This window comes from Sylvia atricapilla, chromosome 11 (genome assembly GCF_009819655.1).
Source record: "Sylvia atricapilla isolate bSylAtr1 chromosome 11, bSylAtr1.pri, whole genome shotgun sequence".
NCBI classification, from domain to species: domain Eukaryota; kingdom Metazoa; phylum Chordata; class Aves; order Passeriformes; family Sylviidae; genus Sylvia; species Sylvia atricapilla.
Window position 1 is genome coordinate 2458879 of NC_089150.1, and position 16423 is coordinate 2475301.

General features: G+C 42.5%; 1 protein-coding gene across 1 annotated transcript in view; it reads right to left on the reverse strand.

Moving 5' to 3' along the window:
* Positions 1-3117: 3117 nt before the first annotated feature.
* Positions 3118-16423, reverse strand: part of LOC136366241 (contactin-6-like) — a 76053-nt gene continuing 62747 nt past the window's right edge. The window contains exons 14-20 of the mRNA XM_066327163.1: positions 13851-13921; positions 11490-11724; positions 10337-10452; positions 8323-8509; positions 4962-5074; positions 4077-4245; positions 3118-3381 (exon numbers count right to left, since the gene is read on the reverse strand). Coding sequence (XP_066183260.1) covers positions 3248-3381; positions 4077-4245; positions 4962-5074; positions 8323-8509; positions 10337-10452; positions 11490-11724; positions 13851-13921 — 1025 coding nt within the window. The 3' untranslated portion in view covers positions 3118-3247. The remainder of the gene's footprint in view (positions 3382-4076; positions 4246-4961; positions 5075-8322; positions 8510-10336; positions 10453-11489; positions 11725-13850; positions 13922-16423) is intronic.

The window sequence follows — 16423 nt, forward strand, 5'->3', positions numbered from 1 at the left end:
CACGGGCAGAGATTAATAAAATCTTTCTTGCACATTTACAACACATTTGTTCAGGGATGTGATTTAGAGCTAAGTGTTGAGGCTGCATTCCAAGGACCCACAGAAAACAGGGAGCTCCTGCACTCCGGGATAATGTTGATTTAGGGGCTGGTACAATAACACACATGGGCTCTTTTATGTTGTTTCTTGGCATTCCTATTCAAAAATTGCCCTATAAAGTAGGGAAGAGATGTTAAATAAAGTTTAAATGCTCATAAATCACAAAGAAACATTGTGCTTGGAGTGAACGGAAACATTTGGAGAGGCTCAAAATTGCTTTTTTCATGGAGAAATATTTTGTTGATGTGTTAAATTCAAAATGAAAATCCCTGACTGTGAGTCTCTTTCATGTTTGGGTACTTTGCTTAGGTTATCAAAAGAAAATAGGTATTATTTTTCCAGCTGTCTGAAAACTTTGGCTAGTCTGTGATTTTCTCTAAAATCTGCTAAGTCTGGGCCCAAAATTCCCTGTACTGGGCACCTTTAAATGGGGTTTTTAATTCAGGTTCTTGGCTGTTAAAAATCAGGAGCACTGCAGAGTTTTTTTTGTTGTTTTCATTTCAACTTCTGGTTTGAGGGGATTTGTGCCGTTCCTATTCTCAAAGTTTTTCCTGCAACTCTAAGTGACAAAACTCTTTTTTGACCCTTTCTCTTTTCTTTTTAATGAAAGCTGCCAGCCATATGAACTCTTTCCATTTCAGCATCAGCTGCTTTAATAACATTTTCACATAAAAAGAACTGGGCTTTCAGTGCTTTGGGCTGCTCAGGCTCAATTTGTCCTGGTGAAACACCAAAAAAAAAGAAAAAAAAAAAGGGACTGGGGAGCTGAAGAAGAGAAAATGATCCTGCCCAAGTTCTGCAATGATTTAGGGAGGATGGGAGGAGCTGGATTTGAAGTTTTTCTCCTTAAGACTGCTTAGTTCTGCTCCTGAGGCAGAATATTCACCCTGGAAGCTCTAGCTCCAAGGGAATTCAGCAAGGGAATATTCACCCATATTCCTGGGATTCCTCAGTTGTCCCTTTGTTAAAAAGGGCTGCTCCCAGGGGAGTGAAAAAATTGAGAAATGCTGAAGTTAAAGAGTCTGGTTTGGGTCTTCTACAGCAGGAAAAGAACATCAGAAAGGAGAAGAAGTCTGAAGAAGTGATTCATTATTTACTTCCACCGCAAAGAAAAATGTTTTTACTTCATTAAGGTATTATCAGGACTTTTTTAATAGCACATTCACTTCTTTCTAAACCATCCTCCTCTTTTGAAAGCTGTGTTAAACCTCTTCCTAATAACTCCTGTGATTAGGAACTTTGTAGAAATCCCAGAGGACAGACTTCGAAAAGTGACATTTTATTTCCAGAGCCTCCCTGTAATTAAGCATCCCTCAGACCTTCTACTGAGCTGTAACTGCTCTGCAGAAAATCTCTTGTCACTCGAATAAAAAGATGTTTTGGGTGAATTTAGCAAAGGACTACATTTGTGTTATGAAGCAGAAGAGTTTCAGTTTAATGAAGGGAAATAAAAGGTTCCTGTTGTTTAATGGGCACAGAAGGTCTGGGAGTGAGCAGAGGTCCTGCTGGACACATCCTGGGACAGGGATGATGCAAAAAGCTCTCTCACAACCAAACAGGAGTGACCTCCATAAAATATTTTATTGAATTAGTGGGGGGGTTATTAAATATCACCACCTGTGAGAGATCTTTAATGTCCCTTTCAACCAAACCATTCCATGATTCTGTGCAGAGTTATTTGCTTGGACATCAATCTCTACCATGTGGATTCACGATTTTATCGTTTTTGAGTTTATTTTCTGCCAGACCAGCCCGTGGGCTCTGTGAGGAATCAGAGAAAGGTCTGGCTTGGCAGGAACTTTGAGGAGGTACCAAAGTTTGGGAGTTTTCTCTATGAATTCACATCCCCATGGATAACAAACGTGGATAAATGTGTTCTTCAAATGATTCCCACGCACAGCCGAGCTTCTTTTACTCATTCACGTGCTGACACATCCTCACCCCCATTCCAACAGCCCCCTTCTGAAAAAATATTTGGGGTGTTTGGTTATCTTGTAGTTACAAACGTTTACAAAGGTGACACAACACGGATCTGAGAGCGGAGAAAAGAAAATAAACTTCAGAGCAAAGAGAGAAGGAAGAAAAGATTTCCCAGAAATGACATCAGGCAAGGAACAGCTTTTATCAGACGTAGTTCAAGTTGGCAGGAGCGTGGCTTCAAGTGTTGAGCTGCATCTCCTGACTTGAAAGCCAAGCTCTGGTGTTTAATTTCTCATTCTGGGGACTCAGGAGATTGAAGGGCTTAATTAGCTGCTTTTATTTATATTTCAAGACGATGAAAATCAATGTTCTTCTCGTTTACCTTCATGCCCAACCCAAAGATGAATCTGTGCTTTCAAGCCACAAAAAAAGGAATAACAAAACCAGGAGAGACCTACTGATCCTGCTGAATGACAGCTAGATTTCCATCTTCCCTCAAAAAAATATTCCGTATCTCTGGAAGTTTTGTTGATCAGAAGAGTCTTTGCACGGAAAAGTCCTTTAAAATGGATTTGAGAATATGTAAAGTGTCTGATGGTTTGAAAGGTGCTGCTGTTTAAGCTCTGGTTCAAGGCCTGCTGATGCCCACTGAAGGTTTTTCCATGAAATTCGTTGGGCTTTGGGTTGGTCCATAGGAGACTCCTTTTATTTAAATTCCCCTTTTCTGCAGAAAACAGCACAGGACACTTCAAATAATGTGTTTTGTGACACCTCCTCTGATACAGACCAGTGCAAAAATAAACAAATAGCTTTTATTTAATTGAAAGTGGGTTTTTAACAGGATGCATTAAAGAACATGAGATAAATAATATCCACATCACAAGAGTTTTAAATCTCTTCTCCCCTCTGTTGGTGTCAGCTTGCACAGGTTAACATTCCCTGAAAATGCTGTTCAGTTAAAATAACAACTACTTGGAAAAAAAAATAAAAAATTGAGACCACCCACTTGTCAATCCCAAATTAGGTTTGGCACCACTCCATTTAATTAATGCATGTTGATTTATCTGCTCATTTCCAAGCCTATTCTTGAAAAATTCATGGAATATTGATACCTAAATATTTTCTTAATGACAGACCACTCCTACCTCCCTCCCCCTCCCCAGTGTTGCTTTTTCTCAGGAATGTTGGTTATGGTAAAGAATTAAGATAAAATCTACATTTTTTGTTTTTAAAAGTCCACAGCTGAGCATTGCTTGAACCAGCAAGGAAAAGGGTTTAGAAGGACAGAACTCAAGAGCAGGATCCCAGATGTCAACGTGTGGTTTAGCCTTTGGGATGATTTCGTTGCTCCAGAGCTTAAACCTGGAAAAAAATATAAACAGACAGAGGGAAATCTGTGTCAAAAATCAGTTTTTCTTTGTGTTTTAGCTTAACAGCAATCTCTGTTCTCTTGTCAAGATGAGACATTACCCACAAATGTTATTTTTATTTATTTGTTTATTGAGTTGTAGTGGCCATTTCGTGGAGTAGGGGTTTGGATCAACATCCCACTTTTCCTGTGAGTACCTCCTTTAAGAGGGTTTTGATTATTTTGTAGCAAAACAAACTATGGTGTATAAATATAAAATTTCTCCCTTTTCCCATGAATAATAAGTTATTTATGAGGGCAGAGGCTGCACCCTGGGCCACCCCACCCCAGCCATGGGACAGGGCTGAGATCTCAGTCCCAGCAGCAGCTCCAGAGCAGGTTTAGGGCCACATTATGTGGGAGAACTTTGACTTTTTCAAGAAATCTCATCCCTGGGTCCTTCCCTGAGCTCTGCTTGCCAGGGCAGTGGAGTCCTGCACAAAAAATAAAGTGTGGAGCAAAACATTTTCCCCTTTAATGAATGTGAGAGTAATCAGAGAGAAATTGATAGGAGCCAGCCCCACAAAGCACCAGGAGGGAGGACACCTGTGGCAAGGGAAAAGCTGGGAATCTGTCGTGCTCAGAGGCACAGATTTCTCCTTATGCAACAGCATTCAAAGGGGGGGAAAAAAAAAAATCTCTCACTTACTGGATATTTTTGGAATCCTAATTTCCTCACTGCTGCTGCCGTCGCCACCATCGCTGACGGTTCTTATCTCGATGAGATAATCTTCTTCAAACGGGACCAGGAGTTCAGCTGAAGTGTTGTTTGTCTCCAGGATATGGGCTTTGCTGTGCCTGTTCTGTCTGTACAGAATCTGAGCAGAAAGGGATGGGAAAACAAGATTATTTCATTTAGTTTTAGGTTTTAATGGATTTTTTTTTTTCTGGGGGTGGGGAGGCTGAGAGATTCTTCTGTTGTGTCCTGAAGTTTTCCCAGCACTCTCAGCGTCCTGCAGGGTGTTAAAAACAGTTTAAAACATGGGGAATAATTTCTGCAGGATTTTGGGGTGTGTACCCCAGCAGGTAAAGATAATCAAAAAATTCTGCACTGAGACCAAACTTTAAAATAAATTTGTATTTCCTTTAAAAGCAGATTTAAAGGAGTGTTATGTGGTTCATTCACGTAGACCTTTGTGTGAGTTTCTTCCAGTCTCTTTTTAAAGGTACATTTATGAACTGCCAGAGAGTGAGAATGTTCAAATGTGGTTTATGGCTGACTTTAATGCTTAAAAGACTTCTCTATTTCTTATATATTTTTGAAACTCCTTCCTTGGAGATGTGAAAGCGAGAAACTTTTGGTAAGTAAGATTACAAGGGGACAAGAAAAATGCAGGATTGGGGACAGAAAATCCCTCTGTTGGAACAAAGAAGTCCTACTCTGAATGAATATTTTTATAAACATCAGCCAACCATCCCAACAAATCCAGAAAAATCAGAAAAATCAGTGTTTCAGCTAATGAACCTTCCACCAAATTTGTGTATCTGTATTGTAACCAAATTATCTGATTAGTGAGGTAAAGGAATCACTTACTTTGTAGCCCAACACCTCAGACTCGTTCTCCATTGTTTTCACATGCTCCCAGTTCAAGCAGATTTTGGAATTTGTCAACTTCCAGGCGATGTTTGCTGGAGGTTGACTTGGTGCTTTAAAAAAAAAAAAAAAAAAAGAAAAAAAAAAAGAAAAAGATGATGATAATAAGGAGATAAACTGAATATTACTTTTCATGGTGGAGCTAAATCAGCTGCTGATAGGGGAGTAGCAAATGCTTGGGTGATTCAAACCTAAAAGAGAAAAAAACCCACATTTTCCAGTCCATCATTTCTCTGGTATTAGTCAGAATAAAGATCTATTCATAGCACAGAACCTCTTACTGTGAGACTTCATTTGCAAAATTAGGCACAGCCTGACAGTGTCTGACAGTTCAAGTTATACTTGAGAGATTTTGTGGAAGGAAAATGTTGTTCCTCTCTGTACTTCCATGTCCTAGAGGATGTTTTGCTGTCTGGATCTCAGAAAAAGCTAAAAACTGAGAGCCAGCTACAGAAGGCAAGATTTCCATCAGCCAGGACAGGTTACAAAGAGCTGCACATGAAAGTCTCCATGTGATCCGCCATGAAACATTGCAGGATTTTAGAAATTCTCAGCACAATAGGCTGAGAGCACCTTTTTTTTTTTTTTTTTTTTTTTTTTTTTTTTTTTTTTTTTTTTTTTTCAAAGGCTTTTTATGGCTAAGTGTGAGGACTTTGAAAATTTGCCTACAAGTGCCTGGAACCGAATCCCGTGTGAACATGTGAAGGTGGAGCTGTGCCTTTGAACTGGAGCTCGGATTTAGGCCAGAAAATTCTCTCCTGTTCCATGGCACGTCCTCCTGGGCCCTGCTGGGTGGTGGCACAGGAAAGGAGGGTTGAAAGAGTGGTAAAAATGAGGAGAGATTTGGAGAAACACATTCCAGCCCTGATTTTAAATCGTTTGACTCCAGGATCCTTCTCTTCCTCCCCTTTATATTGGTGCTTGCCGGATGTCCCTTGGAAGGAACAGTTGATTTGGTGACAATTTCTTTCATTTCCCATAGAGATAAAACAAATCGATGCTGTTTCATCTCCATCTGCATCGTGACTTTGGAGAAGTTTAATCCATCCCCTGGTAGGGAATGAGGTGTTGGTGGAGCTCCCAGGGGAATATCCATGGATGTCCTTCCATCAGCCACACTGTCAGGGCTGGAAAAGATTCATTTCATTACAGAGGTATTTATCTATTCTCACACACATCAAACTGCAAATTTATTTAAATACGGCTTGAAAGGTCTTTGCTGCTTTCAGGAAATATTTTATATAAGGAACTGGATAACAAAATAGTCACAAGAGGCAAAGGATGTCAAATACTTCATTGGCTGTGCACTCTGAAGAGGTCTGAAATCACTCAAGAATGGGTGAATTACGGCCTTGTCCAGAGCTTTTTGACATGGCAACTTAAATCTTAATTCATGATCTTGGGGCTGAGAAAACACCACAGGGGGATTTGCAAAACAAATTTATCTGGGATTTTTTTTTTTCAGCCAGAAAGAGGAATAAGTGGTTAAGAACACTTTCCCAAATCCACAGGAACAGCTGCAAAAACCCCCAAAGCAGTTCCAGGTCTAAGACTGGCAGATCATTTCCTCAGTTAATTTCTTGCAATCGATGCTGTCAGGAAAAAACAGAAATCCCAAATATCTGCTTAAGTTCATTGAGGTACTGATGTCATTGTCATGGTCTAGGTAACATTTGGCTTTGTTGCTGCACTGAGCTGAGGTTTATCCGTGGAAGTCTTTCTAATGTCTATATATAGTATTGATTTATTTTGTGTGGATATGGATCTATTTGTAAGGGGAAAAGAAGAGGAAGAGGAAGAGGAAAGAGAAAGATAAAAGAGGAAGAGGAAAGAGGAAAGAGGAAGAAGAAAGAGGAAAGAGGGATTTCTGAAATCCATGCCATATAATTCAAGCACCAGAAGAGAACAGCTCCTTATGGAGTCCATGGTTTGAGGACCTCAATTCCACCTCCCTAAGTATTTTTAACTCAAACCAGGATGTCATCATCTCAATCAGAATTGTACCTCTTGGGCAGAAAGGACCATCTCAGCTTTCCTGAGTCCCTGCAATAATGGGATGAGCAGAAAGCTGCAGGAATCCTGGATGCTGAGCAGGAAGACAGAGCTATTACTTTGGAGCTCCATCTCCTGCTCCAGATGCACGTTGTTTATATTCTCTTGACATATTATCTCTTCTCTTATTGCAAGTGCTTGCATCTTCCACAGGCAGAGCTTGAAATTTTAATCTATATATTTAAATATTAAAAAGGTTATTTTGACTTTAATTTTTAAATGAGCCATTAGCACAACCCTGAATTTGACAGAAGATGAAGTAGATGTAAAACAAAAGCAAATTTATTCCTTCTGTGTTTTGTCATTTGACTGCCATGTCTTTAACTTGTCTTTCATAGAGATGCCTACATATTTCACATAGGAATAGAGGGAAGAATTCTCAGGGATGAATCTATTTTCCACCGAAAAATGGACTGTGAGAAAAGTCATGGAATCACAGAATGGTTTGGGTTGGAATAGCACTTAAATTTCATTTCATTCAAACCCCCTGCCACAGTCACAGACACCTTCCACCATCCCAGGTTTCTCCAAACCTCATCCAACCTGGTCTTGGACACTTCCAGGGTTGGGTTCTATTTGAGACCTTCAGAAATATCTTCTCTGGATTTATTTTTGATTTACAATAAATATTGGTTTTCTGGCAATTAAAAATCAATTAACTCATTCCCCAAGTTGTTCCTATCTTGCACTTGGAATAATGGAAGCATGGAACAGCACACGGAAAAGAGGAAAAGTGATGAAACTCAGGAGATATATTTCCCTTTTATGATAAAGGGCTGATCAATAATTTACTGTAAACACCGAGTCCGAGGAAAACAAAACAGCAGAGGGCTTTACTTTTAGTAGTAAATAAATTAAAAAATGACTAAATTGACTTTATATCAATGTATCCCTTACGCTGCCCTCTGCAATGCAAAGGTCAGAGGTCTCAAACCCCTTCTGGATTTGGTGCACTCAAAAGCTTCCATTAAAACCCCCAAACACCAGAATCTCTTGTTCAACCTGTGGGACACATTTCCTGAAATCCCCTGAAAGCAGGGGCCTGCCATTCCAAGGAAAACAGAAATCTTTCCTCGTGGACACTGATTCAGGACAAGAGGAAGTTTCCCAGTCACAGATTTTTGCTGTCTGATTTATGAAGAAATTTAGGGATTTAGTTTTCTTGGCTGTTGAAGCGTTTGGGTCAGGGTGAGCTGGAATGTGCCTGTCCCAGCTTGTATTTTGGGACATTTATTGTACCAATACTCACGGGATTTTTTGGTGGTGACATTCACAGGGGTGCTGGAGGGCCCTGTCCCTGCCGTGTTGTAGGCTCTGACTGCTGCAAAGTACACCGTGTTAGCTCTCAGGCCCGTGATGTTTTTGGCTGTCACGTTCCCACTGACTCTGACCTTCCCAGCTGTGCTCTCCTTGGGATCATCTATCCAATATAAAACCTGAAAAGGGAGAACAAAGAACAGGCAATTCGTTGTGTTCCAGCAATTAGAGGCTTGGCTGGGAAGCAGACATGCTGACAAGGAAGATTTCGAGGAATACAGGATTTTTTTTTTTTTTGTACTCCAATCTAGCAGGATGTAAACCCAGGCATGAATATTTATAGAGAAGCAATAACATTTCAGAGACTGAATCCCAATTAAGGAACTAAATGAAATCCTTAAATTTACAGATGTCCAGAAGGAAACCTTTGATAAAGTAAGGAATGATAAAAGCTTTGTTGGTTTTATGGTTGAACACAATGAAAGAAAACCTTAAGAGATACAAAAGATTTATCTCAATCATCTAAAAGGTTTTTAATTATTTTGTATCCTGGCTCTAGTTTTAATTCAGTAATACCTATTTAGACCTGCCTTTTTTTGTTTTTGTTTTTGTTTTTTTTCAGTGAGTAATTGATTTAGGAAGGTTTGTGGACTGTACATGACTCTTATTACCTTCATTTGTACACTGCAATGATAAGATAGAATTTAAAGTGTTTTTGACTTGTTTTCCTCTTATCTACAAACAAAAAAGGAAAAAAAAGAAGAAGAAAAAAAAAAGAAATAGCTTCACTATGCAAGTAAAATGACCAGGAAGGATATCTGACATTACTTAATCCTAAAATTACAGAATCATTTAGGTTGGAAAATATCTTTAAGTCCAACCAGGAGTGCCAAGGCCAGCACTAAACCATGTCCTCAAGTGCCACATCCACACAGCTTTTAAATCCCTCAGGGATGGGAACTCCACCCCTGCCCTCTTCAAATGTTTGAGTTAATGGTTGGACCTGATGGTCTGAAAGGTCTTTTCCAGCCTAAATGATTTTATGATTCTGAGAGGAGGGAGAAGTTAAAAGCCTTTCAATGCACCACAGCACAAGCTCTGGGTAGTGCTGGAGGACATTTATCCTGCCCTGGTCTGTCAGCAGTGCCACGCGTGCCCATCTCCAAACCTGAGCACAAAACATCTGGGACAGAGCTGCAGTTCTGGGCTGTAAATCCTGATTATCTCAGGGGGGTTGCTGTTAATGAGAGTTAAAGGGAAGAACTCCACGCTCTGTTGACTTGGAAGCAGCAATTTGTTGATTGGGATGAGGAACCAGAAGGCCAAAGGGATTCTGGACAGCAAAGGGACACCTTCAAGGTGTCAGAGCCCCTCACCTCGTAGCCCAGCCCCTCACCACCTTCTAGCTGTCCTGGGGTGACTTCATGATTCTTGTAACCAAAATTGCCTGATCTGTTTGTGTTGGGTATTGCCTCCTGTACCCTTGGGACTGGTCCTGAGAGTGAAGGGGGAGGAAGAAGCAGTGTGGAGTTTGTTTGGAGAAACTGCTCTCACTCCTCCACATTCCGCTCCTGGACTGTGTTCATCTGAAGAATGGACAGACAGCAAGACAGAAATCTCTTTGCTTTTAGATAGTTTTTAGCAAGATGAGGCAGAGGAGCTCCCTGAAAATTTTTTTTTTTTTCTTTTTTGTTGGGACTGTTTAAACCTGCTCTGGACTGAAAACCCAGCAGAGCACCAGGATCTCACACCTGGGGCCCACTGTGAGACACTGGGCGAGCTGAGCTACACTCACAGCAAGGACTTTCTGAGTTTGCCATCTGAGTTTCATATCATTCATTCTTTGTGCTCGTGGGCACTTTGTTAAATAAATTGTTTTTTCCACTTTTCTCTCAGGAGATCTTTTTCCCAGACCAGTCGGGGTTTTGGGTTTGCTTCTCGAGGGATCCTATTCAGCAATTTCCTCCCGAATTTTCCCTGAGGCACGCAGCAGCCCAGCCCCTCACCTCGTAGCCCAGCACCCTGCCCGTGTGCCGGTTCCAGGGGATGGGCAGCCAGGACACTTCCACCGCCGCCGCCGACACGCTCAGCGCCGAGGCTCCCGCCGGGGCCATCTGTGGCTCTGGGACAGGGAAAACACACCTGCTGGGACATGGCTGTGACCACACAGCCTGTGGGAACCCTAAAAACCCCCTCAGGAAAAGATTTAGCATAGAGGTCCCTTCCTAGGCTGAAAGAGAAGACTTCCTTCGTGGTGTCCCGGAAAACTACTGCTGATCTACTCTAGACTGCTTCCCTCATTGCTCACTTAGCCCTGCCCTCCCCAGCTCTTCATCCTCAGACCCCTCTATAGGTCCTTGCCCTTTGTACCTCCTCTGTGCCCTCAGATCTTTGGAGATGCTGCGGGGAGCAGCGGGATTGGCCCTCGGTATAACTATGAGTTTTACTCTCCACTTGTGGTGGAATGCCAGCAAAAGCTGTTTTCAAAATTGGTCATTCCCCATCCTGCTGGAGCAGATTTTCAGAGAGAGCTGCACTGAGTTGTTGCTTCAAGTTTGCCTGTTTTTCACTTTTTGCATTTTGTTCTCACGCAGCTTCAAGTAAACTATGTATATTATTAGAATTGTTTACATTCTTCCTCTCTAGGAGGAGAATGATGATTGATGGTGATGGTCACCAACGAGGTTGAAGAGGTGTCTACCTGTGTAGCCAATCTTGGCCTGTCTGTAAATTTGTATATATATGGAGTCAGAAAAATAAAGTAGAAGCTTTCCTGCTTGACCTCCTGCTGGCCTGCATCATCCTTTCGTGCTCCTAACAGCAGCTGAAAGTGTGACCCTCCGTCACACTGAGTGGTCTGAGGAACCAAACCCTCTGAGAGCAGCACCTTGGAGTGTCTCCCAGTTTTCCCAACACACTCAGCCAAGAGCACTTTGGGGACAAATTACTTGAAACAGCCCATCTGCTCAAAATAATCATTCTGAAAATTTGCCCCTTGCTCTTTTTACTTCAGATTCCCATCTCCTGCTTCATGTCTGTTATAAATATCCAATTAACAGGTTTGAGCAGGGCCCTTAAAACCCCTGTGAGGCCTGCCTGATCATATCTGTGACCTACTGCTGCTGCACACCCATTACTACTGAGAGTAGCTGGTGTTACCATCCTCTCCCGAGTAGATGATGGAAATGGGGCTCAGGGTCCCTTCTCCTTCGTTGTTGTAGACACCAACTTTCACCTCAAAAGGAGAGAGGGGTGTGATGCTCTCATTCCTGTAAACATATTTGCTGGACTCCACCGAGGCCACCACAGCTTTGGTCCAGGTTGTTGAGCCAAGGGGACGGAACATGACGATGTAGCCAAAACCTTCCCCGTTTTGGAGCTCTTCTGACACTGGCTGTGGTGACAAGGCAGTCAATAAAGGTCTGCATGTATCCACAGTTTTAATTGAATCTTCATTCCCTGACTGTATTTCAGTGGTATTGATTTAGCTGGCTGTGCCTTGGAGAAGATAATAATGTTTGTCCCGTCCGCCAATGTAATATTGAAATAAAAATCAAAATAATAAATCTATCGGGGCAATCAATTTAGAAACAAAAGATCTGATCAGCTCCATTAAAGTTGTCTCTTTCAGGCGTGAAGTTTGCAAAATTAAAAGCGTTTCACTCAGTACAAGCTGTAGCTTGTAGATTTTTTTTCCCCCCAAAGGGGCATAGGAATGCTAATTTTAAATAAATGATTTTAAAGGGAAAAAAGAGCTGTGAAGGAAGAAATGTATACAAAGAAATATGTGTCAGTTGTATAATTGCCTGCCTCTGAGTACAGTACTGATGTATTTTTTTCAGCAAGGAGAAAGCTTCAAGTGCATGAGCATATTCTTATTTAAGTTCTTAGAACAGAAATGTTCTAGCAAGTCAACATGGCAAAATTAATGTTTCTATTAATAAAATCTCATGTCAAGATACGTATGAAAGGCTCAAACTGAAAAGGCAATTACAGCAACACCGTGTCCAGCATGCAGTTTGATTTTTCATGGGATAAAAATACTTCCACATTCTCAAGGCAAGAGGACATTTATGAAATAAAATCAAGATTAAATGGAGAAAGGAAGCGTTTTTCAGTAAAACTGCATTTATTACAGAAGCTCGCATCAAAGGGAAGGGCATGGAAAAACAGGCATGGAAAATGGTGCAAAAAGATAGAAATAGGGTCAGGTTCTGAGTCCTGGCTCCAAACTCTTCTGCAAACTCTTGGGAGCACAAACAGTGTGAGATGGTAGGGGAAAATCTGGAAGCACTTCAGAATAATTTACATTATTTTTATCATAAATCCCTTCTCATTCTAAGAGTAAAAATGATGATAATAAGCCTGCCCTGGCATTTATAACACGTGTCTTTCCTTCAATGTTTAAAACACCCAATACTCCCCTTTCCATCTCTTTTCCAGTCCTGAGAGAGTTAAATGTGAGGGATGATGGTTCACTGGGGATTTATAGGAGTTCAAGCTACTTTCTAGAGCATTTAATTTGTTTTTGAGGCTTCTGTGACCTCAGATTTAATCAAGACATTTAGTGAGTTCATCACAGAAAGCCGCAGAGCCGTGTTCAGTGTTGTTAGCTGGCCATAATTAGGATTTCTTCTGATTGTTTTTCGGGACACACTGTGGAGCCCAACAGGATAATTTGATTGAGATCTCTCAGGTTGTTTTCCATTTTCATGTTCTTCTGCTCCCAAAGAGGAGAAAATGAAACAAAAGAGTGAAAGGTGCAGATGGAGGAAAACTTAGTTCAGAGAAAGTGGAATTGCACTCTGTTTGCATCACAGGGAGAAGAAAACACCAACGGTGTTATTTATCTAGTGGTGATTTTTTTTTAATTTCTTTTGATCTGATTTTCCACTTTTTAACCAAGAAGTTGCCCCATCACTTCCCAGGCTTTGCCAGAGGCTGCCTGCCTTCATCCCAGTGCCTGTGGGAAGCTGCTGGGAGGCTGGAAAAGGAGGTTCCTTCCCACAACACTCACTTTGTGCTCTCTGAAATGACCTGCACTCACCCTTTGCAACTTGTCTGGCATTAACTGCTCTGAAAATGTGTATTCTTTGCTCTCGCTGGAGTGCTGGAGAATTAAAGGGCTCATCTCCTTTAACACATAATAGGATATGTCTTGTCAGCACAGAGTTCCAGAATGGAAAACATGTAAACAAAAGTAGGAAAAATGTAAATGCAGAAAATGGCCAAGCAGATTAATGTGTTAAGCACCTCCTGTACAATGGAGATAAGAGGGTTATGCAGACTTCTAAACATCTTTACAACACGCCTCTTAAACTGTTTATTTTTATAAATTGTTCCCTATAACACAGAAAACTTGCTGGGAGTCTTACAGGCTGTTTGCTCTCCACATCCGGCGTGAAATCCAGGCTCGACCAAAGCCGGTGACCAAAAGCCTCTGGATTTCAGCAGGGCTGTGGTTTCCCCCACAGACTCTCCCTCGTTAGACGCTGAGGTTAATTGAGCTAATTACATTACCTCCCATGTGATGACCAGCTCGGAGCGGCTCCCTCCTCCTCCGCCGATGTTGGTGGGCGCCACCACAGGAACTGCAGAAGGAAAGATGTTAGTGCTTGCAGCTGGTTCCCCAAGGCTCAGTCCTGGGGCCAGCCTGTCCAATGGCTCATCTGGACAAAGGGCACCTTCAGGAAGTTCACAGATGGCACTGAGTTGGGTGGGAGTGTGGATCTGCTGGAAGGAGGGATCTGGGCAGGCTGGGTCCATGGGCTGGGGCCGCTGGTGTGGGGCTCAGCAGTGCAGGGTCCTGTTCTTGGGTCACAACAGCCCCACGTGGCACTCCAAGATGGGGGAACAGTGGTTGAAAAGTGGCCCAGCAATAAAGGACCTGGAGGTGCTGATGACAGCAGCTTAAGGCAAAGCCAGGTGTGCCTGGGTGGGCAAGAAGGCCAAGGTCACCTGGCCTGGGTCAGCAACTGTGAGACCACAGGACCAGGGCAGTTGAGTCCCATGTCCAGTTCTGGCCCCTCAGTTTGGGATGGACACTGAGTGCTGTGTCCAGCTCTGGGATCTCAGTTTAGGATGGACATTGAGTGCTGTGTCCAGCTCTGGGATCTCAGTTTAGGATGGACACTGAGTGCTGTGTCCAGTTCTGGCCCCTCAGTTTAGGATGGACACTGAGTGCTGTGTCCAGTTCTGTGTCTCAGTTTAGGATGGACACTGAGTGCTGTGTCCAGCTCTGGCCCCTCAGTTTAGGATGGACATTGAGATGCTCAAACACATCCAGAGGAGGCCACGAGGCTGGTGAGGGGCTGGGAACACAAACCCTGTGAGGAAGGGCTGAGGGAGCTGGGGGTGTTTATCCTGGAGAAAAGGAGACTCAGAGGTGACCTTGTCACTCTGTACAACTCCCTGAAAGGTGGCTGTGCTCAGGTGGGGCTGGGCTCTTTCTCCAGGCAGCACTGACAGAACCAGAGGACACAGCCTTGAGCTGCACCAAGGGAAATACAGGTTGGATATTAGGGAAACGTTTTTACAGACAGAGTGATAAAACACTGGAATGATTTGTCAGGGAAGTGGTGGAATCACCATCCCCGGCTGTGTTTAAGGAAAGCCTGGATGTGGCACTGGGTGCCAGGGTTTAGTTGGGTTGTTAGGGCTGGGTTGGTCTGGATGATCTTGAAGGTGTCTACCATCCAGTGATTCTGTGAATTCTGTGATTGTCCCTCTGCACTGGACACTGCTGGGGCCACACCTCGAGTGCTGTGTCCAGTTCTGGACAAAGCTGTGATGGGCCAAAGGCTGAACTCAATGACCCTGGAGGCCTCTCCAAGAGAGTGATCAGAGCATTTCCTGCCTCACCTGCAGCCATTCCACCTCTCAGCAGGTGGGACAGGGATGACATTGCACAGCAGCCCATTTGAGATGAACTGAAATGATGTTTACACATTTTCTAAGGCTGAAGCTATAGATGCAATTGATACATGAGTACCCTGGTTCAAAAAATTAATTAAAGAGCTGGGAGCATCAAGTATCTGACATTATTATGCCTCATCAACTAATTGGCAAAATGATGTTCCATTCAGACTGTAGCTGCAACACTACTGATTTACTAATTATGCATTTTTTCAGTAAACATGTTGTTGGAGCAATATATTAATTTTTTTAATTGGTTGTATGCTTTTCTTAGCAAATTCAAAACTCACAGTTTGCTTTTCTTCTTCTCCCAATACTGTAAGTGTCCAAAAGTTGGTTGATTAGAGTTGGATTTCTCCAGCACTTCACAGGTAAAGGGTTGAGATCAGAGAACTTGGTTGAGGCTGAAGGGGTTCATGGTGGAGAGGCAAGGAAAAAAACAGCATTTCCTGCCTCTTGCTTTATATTTCTTCTTTGAGATCGCTTCCAACCAAAACCATTCTATGATATCATGTTCTTTTTCAGCTGCTGGAGAAGTGTAAGAGAAGAGGACATCCCTGGAATGGGCAGAGACAGGAACCCTCTACAGGACATCTGGTGGTGCCATCTCCAAACCCTATCTCCAGAAATTTCAAGATTGTTCTGTCATTGCCTTCATTCAGCTCTCACTACCTGAAAAGCTGATGTGTAGGGTGAGAATCAGGTGGGATGTTTACACCTCAGAAGCTTTTTTTTCAGTGATCTTGGGCAAGTTTTGCCGTATCTGGTCATCCTTCCCATTGCCAAATGCATTAACCCAGCTCCAGGGGTGGCAATAAAAGCAAAAGTGCCTAAAGTTCACCAAAACTGACGTCAGCCCATTATCATTTCCAGATTCTGGTTCACGTATAAATATTTACCTGACTTCATCCTCTAGAAATGGGAGCAGTTTCAGGACAATTTTGCTGTGCAGCCGTGAGAGTGAGTGCAAATGCAAACAGCCTGGGCTCTTCTGGAGTGTTTTGCAGAGCTGCTCATTTTTGTCACCCACAATCAATGTCTTTGGGCACATCAGAGGCAAATCATCTCAGACTGACAAGAACTGCATGGAAATGGCAAAACAAACCTCCCAGCCTGGTATTTCACTGTTTCATGAACCAAGTGATGCTCAATTAGCTCATGTGTTAAATGTGTTTGGT